We start from the raw sequence: 9,328 nt of genomic DNA, 5'->3' as shown, positions 1-9,328 counted from the left end.
ACACCACACTGTGGAAGTTTTCCTTCAGTTTTTCTCTTTGAAAGTACAAATATCAAAATGATGACGATGCATCGCTGATACAAGAGGAGGTCTTCAATCAATCATCCTTTTATTTGCTTCCATTGAAGAAACTTAGACTTTGACAAAATGTATTGATCCACAAGGGAAATTGTTCCACAAAGTAGCTCAGTTTAAAAGAATGGAAGGGGGAAGGATGGAAAGGATAATGCAGGTATTAAGTAGACTAAAAATGTACCATAGTAGCAATATTTACATATTACATATTATATATACAGTATATAATAAATACTGATATAATATATTTTTTATATAATACAGTCGCAATCAAAAGTTGACATACACTTGTAAAGAACATAATGTCATGGCTGTCTTGAGTTTCCAATCATTTCTACAACTCTTATTTTTTTGTGATAGAGTGATTGGAGCACATACTTGTTGGTCACAAAAAACATTTGTGAAGTTGTTTTTTTTAATGAATTTATTATGGGTCTACTGAAAATGTGAGCAAATCTGCTGGGTCAAAAGTATACATACAGCAATGTTAATATTTGCTTACATGTCCCTTGGCAAGTTTCACTGCAATAAGGCGCTTTTGGTAGCCATCCACAAGCTTCTGCTGGAATTTTTGACCACTCCTCTTGACAAAATTGGTGCAGTTCAGTTAAATGTGTTAAGTTGTCTGACATGGACTTGTTTCTTCAGCATTGTCCACACGTTTAAGTCAGAACTTTGGGAAGGCCATTCCTTTATCACTTTTGACGTGTGTTTGGGGTCATTGTCCTGTTGGAACACCCAACTGCGCCCAAGACCCAACCTGCGGGCTGATGATTTTAGGTTGTCCTGAAGAATTTGTAGGTAATCCTCCTTTTTCATTGTCCCATTTACTCTCTGTAAAGCACAAGTTCCATTGGCAGCAAAACAGGCCCAGAGCATAATACTACCACCACCATGCTTGACGGTAGGAATGGTGTTCCTGGGATTAAAGGCCTCACATTTTCTCCTCCAAACATATTGCTGGGTATTGTGGCCAAAGAGCTCATTTTTTGTTTCATCTGACATCACATGGACAAAGTTAAGACGTTCTGGAGGAAAGTTCTGTGGTCAGATGTGTTCAAAAATGATTGCAGTGAATCTTGCCAAGGGACATGTAACCAAATATTAACATTGCTGTATGTATTTGATCACATTTTCAGTAGACCCATAATCATTTCATAAAATAAACAAACTTCATGAATGTTTTTTGTGACCAACAAGTATGTGCTCCAATCACTCTATCACAAAAAAATAAAAGTTGTAGAAAGTATTGGAAACTCAAGACAGCCATGACATTATGTTCTTTACAAGGGTATGTAAACTTTTGATCGCGACTGTATATACAATATATAACAAATCCTAATTACCGTGTACAGTATATGTAAAAGTTGCAAACAAAAAATAAATACAAAAATAAAAAAGGCCAGCATAAAATAGCAGTCAACCGTCATTCTCTACAAGAATACCAAGGCCAATGTTACTGTTATTATGTTGTGAAATAACAAGCTAATCTTAGTTTTACCTAATGCTACTCAAAACTGTTGGAATATTTAGTGTACTAAAAAAATTGAGAAGTCAAAGATGAAGGGAATAATTAGTCACTGTACCGTACTTTAAAAACTGAAGGTTCTGCAGCAAAAAATCCTATTACCTGTACATGTTGCATTACAGGTCACATTCGCTATTCCAACATTTACATCCTTTTTTATTTGCATACCTCGAGAGCAGTCGGGCCCCAGGAATCCGGGAAAACAATGACATATTCCTGAGAGACAATCTCCATTTCCATGACAGTTCTGGGGACACTCCATAATCGACTCTGATTTAGCAAAGAGGTGGTGCAAGGGTGCAAGTTAATTGGGCGGGCAGGAAATAGAACAGTATGTCATGAGAATAATAAAAAAACACACTGAAAGACATGTCTGCTACAGTTGCTATAGTTACATGCAGTCAGCCCAATCAACACATTCTAAAATCCAATTATCCTGCTTCCGAGCTCTTGCTCACTCTCAACACAGCACACTATTTTTTTTTTGTCCTTCTTGTGATGCTTGATGTCAGCACAGAAGTGTTGCAGGTAATGTGTGTATCATATTTAACTCCTAACAAATTGTGATGCATCATGTTGTAATTGTATGCATTTTCAAAACAAACATAAACCATTCTATTATCGTATTTTACTAAAGGGCCCACCGAACCATAAGGCGCACGCCCTATGGGAAGGTCTGTTTCCAAAACATAGGCGCACCGGATTAGAAGGTACAATAAAGGGGTCAGATTAAGATTTTGTTCTACTTTTAAAACACTTCCTAGTGGTCTACATCAGTGTTTTTCAACCACTGTGCCGCGGCACACTAATTTGCCGTGAGATACACTCTGGTGTGCCGTGGGAGATGATCTAGTTTCACCTATTTGGATTAAAGATATTTTTTGCAAACCAGTAATTATAGTCTGCAAATGATGTGTTGTTTTTGAGTGTCGGTGCTGTCTAGAGCTCGGCAAAGTAACCGTGTAATACTCTTCCATATCAGTAGGTGGCAGCCGGTAGCTAATAGCTCTGTAGATGTCGGAAACAGCGGGAGGCAGTGTGCTTAAACCAAAAATAAACAAAAGGTGAGTGACCCTAAGAAAAGGCATTGAAGCTTAGGGAAGGCCATGCAGAACGAAACTAAAACTGAACTGGCTACAAAGTAAACAAATACAGAGTGCTGGACGACAGCAAAGACTTACTGTAGAGCAAAGACGGCGTCCACAATGTACATCCGAACATGACATGACAATCAACAATGTCCCCACAAAGAAGGATACAAACCACATAAATATTCTTGATTGCTAAAACAAAGTAGATGCGGGAAATATCGCTCAAACTGCTACAGGAAAATACCAAAAAAGAGAAAAAGCCACTAAAATAGGAGCGCAAGACAAGAACTAAAACACTGCACACAGGAAAACAACAAAAAACTCAAAATAAGTCACGGCGTGATGTGACAGGTGGTGACAGTACACCTACTTTGAGACAAGAGCTATAGTAATGCATCCTTGGTTATGGTTTAAAGTCATATCCAACAATTGCGGCAACAACTTTTTACTGTCAACTGAGTTTCATTTTTTAATGATTTCTGCTGGTGGTGTGCCTCCGCATTTTTTCAATGCAAAAAATGTGCCTTGACTAAAAAAAGGTTGAAAAACACTGGTCTACCGTATTTTTCGGACTATAAGTCGCAGTTTTTTCATAGTTTGGCCGGGGGTGCGACTTATACTCAGGAGCGACTTAGCGTATTTTTCAGACTATAAGTCGCAGTTTTTTCATAGTTTGGCCGGGGGTGCGACTTATACTCAGGAGCGACTTACCGTATTTTTCGGACTATAAGTCGCAGTTTTTTCATAGTTTGTCCGGGGGTGCGACTTATACTCAGGAGCGACTTACCGTATTTTTCGGACTATAAGTCGCAGTTTTTTCATAGTTTGGCCGGGGGTGCGACTTATACTCAGGAGCGACTTACCGTATTTTTCGGACTATAAGTCGCAGTTTTTTCATAGTTTGGCCGGGGGTGCGACTTATACTCAGGAGCGACTTAGCGTATTTTTCGGACTATAAGTCGCAGTTTTTTTCATAGTTTGGCCGGGCTCCAGTACGACTTATATATGTTTTTCCTTTTTCGCCAGGTGCGACTTATACTCCGGTGCGACTTATACTCCGAAAAATACGGTACATAACATGTAATGGTGGTTCTTTGACGAGGATGGAGTCGGCTCTCTTGGTTGCTTTGTTGGGTCTGCTCCTGTCTCTGGCCATGCTCCCCCCCGATCCCAGCAGAACACCGCAGAGGCCACCAGAGTGTATATGGGTGTTGAAATGATGTTTTTGTTTGGTTGCTTGTCCATGCATGGTGCAATCGTGTGTGTGCGCAATATATATTATTGGTTAATTATTTTTCGTTGTTTTACTTTTGTAGCGTTTACCTGTTTCTCACCTTTTTTGTAAGGGGCGCCGGAAGTTGGCAGACCCATCAGCGATCCTGTTCTGTCTCCCTGTAATGTTTGTCTGATCTTGAATAGGATTGTGCTGAAAATCTTAATTTCCCCTCTGGGATTAATAAAGTATTTCTGATTCTGATTCTTTGGTAAAAATGTTGCACATATCTTCAAGCCGCTTTCTGACCGTCTCTTCAGGATTCACCATTTAGCGGGCGGTTTTATCTACGTGGCTCCACTTGGACAGCGTCTTCTCCCCCTCATCTTTGTTGTACCAGTAGTTTTTAGCACTTCCATAGCGTGGCTAGTGACAGATGTATAAGTTAGAAATACACGCTACTTTATATTAGAAATGGCAACAGAGAATTAATTAAACATTAAAACGGGAATGAAGGGATACCGTTGTTAAAGTTAAAGTACCAATGATAGTCACACACACACTAGGTGTGGTGAAATTTGTCCTCTGCATTTGACCCATCCCCTTGTTCACCCCCTGGGAGGTGAGGGGAGCAGTGAGCAGAAGCGGTGCCACGCCTGGGAATAATTTTTGGTGATTTAACCCACAATTCCAACCCTTGATGCTGAGTGCCAAGCAGGGAGGTAATGGGTCCCATTTTTATAGTCTTTGGTATGACTCGGCCGGGGTTTGAACTCACAACCTACCGATCTCAGGGCGGACACTCTGACCACTAGGCCACTGAGTAGGTTTTTGTTGTTTTAAGCAGAAGTCTGGATGTCATTAAAACAGTTAGCTCTATCCTTCGACTCCCGTCCTTGCTACATCACCATAATAGGACTCGCATGTTGAAGTGCAGCACGTCTGACTATGGGAGCTGTAATGCGCCAACAATCCCAAAGTCGTACTAAAGCGTTTTGACAGATAATGTTTGATATTCTCAATGAAACATCATGGTTACGGGCTTGCTTGCTAACCTGTACTTTTAGAGTCTTATTGAACAGTCTACATGCAGTCCACACTTATCTCTTATGTGTGACTGCCATCTACTGATCACATGTATCATTACACAATTTTTGTCCTGGGCATGACGTTAAAGTGCATCCGGCAGTGGCGGTTCCTCTATGGGGTCTTGGGGCACTAGGAGGTTAACCCCTTTAATACTGTTACCCCAGGTGGCCCTTGGCAAAGGCCTAGTACCTGACTGCCCCCTAGCCAGGGATACGGTGAAGACCTCAGCGGCGGAGCAGGCGGGAGACGGTAGATTTAAGAACTACCACAACGGCTGCGATGGCGGAAGAAGGCTGCAGCAGAAAAGGGTCCCCAGTCGTTTTGGACTCCATGCCACTGGACCCTGACCCGATTCTGTCAAGGATCGTGTGGTGACTGTCAGTGCACCAGTCTCCCCACGTAAAACTGAGTCACGCACAGGCATCCTCCATAAAGGGATACACCCCTACCAAGAGGATCGTCATACTCTTTCGAGTGACCGCCGATGATGATGATATACACAATGTACCAAATAAAAATGCTTCGAGGTCAGGAAGCACAACCATAATGTATTAGTACATTAGGCGCACCGCGTTATAAGGCGCACTGTTGATTTTTGAGAAAATGAAAGGATTTTAAGGGCTCCAAATAGTCCAGAAATACTGGTTGATGGGTGGACTTTTGTCAGAAAAGCAAGGAAGTCCTTGCCGTACAGCTGGGTTGGTAGAGCGGCCGTGCCAGCAACTTGAGGGTTGCAGGTTCGATCCCCGCTTCTGCCATCCTAGTCACTGCCGTTGTGTCCTTGGGCAATACACTTTACCCACCTGCTCCCAGTGCCACCCACACTGGTTTAAATGTAACTTAGATATTGGGTTTCACTATGTAAAAGCGCTTTGAGTCACTAGAGAAAAGCGCTATATAAATATAATTCATTTCACAACGGAGCAACAGGTACCGTGGACTTTGCATTATTGTTGTGCCTTGGACGTTTTTCTGGTTTTATTTCTCGTACAATGATGACAAAAAGGTCTTCAAGACCAAAACACAGTTAAAGCTAAATTAAAGTACCAATGTTCCTCTTCTTACAGAGCGCCATGTTTATTTACTATTCTGTTGTCTCCGATTCGTCGCTTTCTCTCTATTGTGGCAGGTGGTCAGGGCGAGAGAGGGCAATAGTATCATTGTCTCCGTCCTCCCTCTGCATAAATCTCACTCCATTCCTTCTTATTTCTGTCGACATCACTCAGTCTTACGTGACGGTTGCTTTGCTTCACTTTCGTCTGTCTCTGCATTTAGAGTCGCCATGTTTACTGTCTGGAATGTGGGCTGTTTTAACTCCGTCAAAACTTCAAATCTTTGAATAATTAATAGACTGTAAGTCCAGGTCCAAATGGTATGGCGCCTGGGTCTAGACTCGTACCACAGTCTGCCAGTTAATGATCCCTGTCGCAGTGTTTTGTGATGCTGTGGAAAATCCAGTACACAACAATAGTTTGTATCCTCTTTTGGCTTATACCATACAAAAAATGAATGCCAGTAAAAACAACAGCAGACTTCAAAGTGAATCAATTGAATTTACTTTAATCAGCCCCTTAAGTCATCCAGTATTTATAAAATTATAAAATAATACTGCTGAATAGAATAATGCACATATTTTTATTTCTGACTATCCAAATATGTTGACACCCACATTCTCCATCGTCTATCACTGCAGTGATCGCCTCCTTCTGACCGCGGTGAAGCCGTTTGTGCGTAACTGTGCCAGCAAGCACGTACATTCATAACTTGCTAAATAACAGCAGTCTCAAAACAGTTTCAGGCTTGATAAATCCCATTGCGAGTGCTAAATTATTATATTTGCATCTTCTCCTCCCAGCATTGCAGGTGTTGTGATAATCAGCATATGATCTGCATATACAATGTTTATTTATATAGCCCTAAATCACAAGTGTCTCAAAGGGCTGCACAAGCCACAACGACATCCTCGGTACAGAGCCCACATAAGGGCAAGGAAAAACTCACCCCCAGTGGGACGTCGATGTGAATGACTATGAGAAATGTATGTACTGTATGATATATTTAAGACTGCATCTTGTCAGTTGGAGACCTTGCTTCACTAACTCCATGCATAAAAGCTGCATGCTCTGACACAGTGGCCTGGTGGTTAGAGTGTCCGCCCTGAGATCGGTAGGTTGTGAGTTCAAACCCCGGCCGAGTCGGACCCATTACCTCCCTGCTTGGCACTCAGCATCAAGAGTTGGAATTGGGGGTTAAATCACCAAAAATGATTCCCGGGCGCGGCACCGCTGCTGCCCACTGCTCCCCTCACCTCCCAGGGGGTGAACAAATGGATGGGTCAAATGCAGAGGACAAATTTCACCACACCTTGTGTGTGTGTGACAATCATTGGTACTTTAACTTTAACTTAACTTAATATGACTCAGGTAAACAACACCAACATTTGATATGTTCCATTGAAAATAAAGAACATTACACACGGCACTCGAAAATCTATCAAAATGTTTTAGTACGACTTTGGTAAGCTATGAAGCCGCACCGCTTGATGGATTGTACTGTGCTTCAACATACGAGTATTATTATGGTATGTATAAGCTAAAACATATTATCTGGTGTTTTGTTATGCAATATTATGCAAAAGCAACTTTTCTTACCTTCTGGCACCTGCTGATTTGTATTTGGGATCTGCATGAATCATGAAAAATTGCGCGCGTCTGCCTTTGTAGTCCGTGGTCGTAGTCAATAAGCTTCTTCTTTTTCTCTATCTTCTTGTTATGGAACATTCATCCTCCACTGTTGCCATTTCTAATATAAAGTAGTGTAAAGTTCTTACTTATATCTGTCAGTAAACTCGCCATGAAAGCGCTAAAACATACCGGTGTGGTGAGTTAACATTATTCACCCAAGGAACTTTAATTATTAGAGAGTTCCGGTCGGACGTTTTTTTACGGGACACATTTCCGGTGTGGTTGTTTCCGGATGAGGAGATGCTGCTCCGTTATTGATTGAAGTAAAGTCTGAATGTCATTAAAACAGTTAGCGCCATCTTTTGACACTTCTTCCACTCCCGTCCTTGCACGCTACACCGCTACAACAAAGATGACGCTGTCGAAGGTGAGCCACGTAAATAAGACTGTCAGAAAGCGGATTGAAGATGATCTGTAAAACATAATCTAAGCAACATTTTGACCAAAGAACCACCATTATATGTTATGTAGACCACAAGGAAATGTTTTACATTTAGAAAAAAATAAAAATTACTCCTTAAATGCACCTTATATATATAAAAAAAGTTTGAATTTTGCCCATTCATTGGCAGTGCGCCTTCTAATCCGGTGCGCCCTATGGTCCGGAAAATACGGTACAATGAGCTTGTTTTACGGGTTATAGCAGAATCTCAGCTTGACAGCCTGCAAAAGTCTTCTCACATGGATTGAGCTTTTTTATTTAAACTCAATGCGTGTGGACTTTGCATGGGGTGGTGAAGACTTTCTGAATGAGAATCCAAATATGTGCAGATCAAAATGAAATGACCTGTGACAAAGACTTACCAATGATGACAGTATTGAAAGACACTTGTTCCGTATTGCGCCCGTCGTTGTAAAAGGCCAGATGCCAAATGCCCATGTCCAGGTAATGAATGAAGCCAGCCTCGTGCACGTTCACTGAGCGCTTGTGTCGGACCATTCTTTGCGAGTCCAAACCACCAAGAAAGGGTACATGTGCCATGTCCACGTCACTAAGGGATCGTTTGGATAGAAGACGACTTCCATCCAGCAGCTCCACAAAGTCATACTGGAAGACAAGCATGCATTAGTTGAATTATTATTTTTCCATTTGTTGATACCATATTTAACCTATAATAAGCCAGAGCCTTTTAAAGGGACCTATGATCAATTTTGTCTTTTTTTTTTTTTTTTTTACATACAAAATGTGTTACATTGTTGGATACTCATGGAAAACTATGCAAAAGCTAAAAATCCCAAGGTTCATGCATTTTGGCATGCACTTGCATGCAAGGCCGTAACTAGGATTTGAAAAATACCGAGGTCAAAAATTGGTTGTCTAAGAGAGGCTTTGAAAAGTTGAAATAATGGGTATTCCAGCACCATATAAATACAACACCTTTTTATTGAGGTAGATCAGGGGTGTCAAAGTCATTTTAGCTCAAGGGCTGCATGGAGGAAAATCTGTCCACACGCCAGCCGGACTATTACAAACCCCGTTTCCATATGAGTTGGGATGTTAGATGTAAATATAAACGGAATACAATGATTTGCAAATCCTTTTCAACCCATATTCAATTGAATGCACTACAAAGACTACATATTTGAT

At 41.2% G+C, this 9,328-nt stretch overlaps 1 protein-coding gene across 11 annotated transcripts in view; it reads right to left on the bottom strand.

Moving 5' to 3' along the window:
* tenm3 (teneurin transmembrane protein 3) overlaps positions 1–9,328 on the bottom strand; it is an 822,859-nt gene that overhangs the window by 244,731 nt on the left and 568,800 nt on the right. For all 11 annotated transcript variants that reach the window (XM_061988364.1, XM_061988365.1, XM_061988363.1 and 8 more), the window contains 2 exons: positions 8,545–8,788; positions 1,772–1,873 (listed from right to left, as the gene is read on the bottom strand). In XM_061988364.1, coding sequence (XP_061844348.1) covers positions 1,772–1,873; positions 8,545–8,788 — 346 coding nt within the window. The remainder of the gene's footprint in view (positions 1–1,771; positions 1,874–8,544; positions 8,789–9,328) is intronic.

The sequence above is a fragment of the Nerophis lumbriciformis genome, linkage group LG27 (genome assembly GCF_033978685.3).
Source record: "Nerophis lumbriciformis linkage group LG27, RoL_Nlum_v2.1, whole genome shotgun sequence".
Classification (NCBI taxonomy): Eukaryota; Metazoa; Chordata; class Actinopteri; order Syngnathiformes; family Syngnathidae; genus Nerophis; species Nerophis lumbriciformis.
This window is presented reverse-complemented; position numbering and strand designations above follow the sequence as displayed.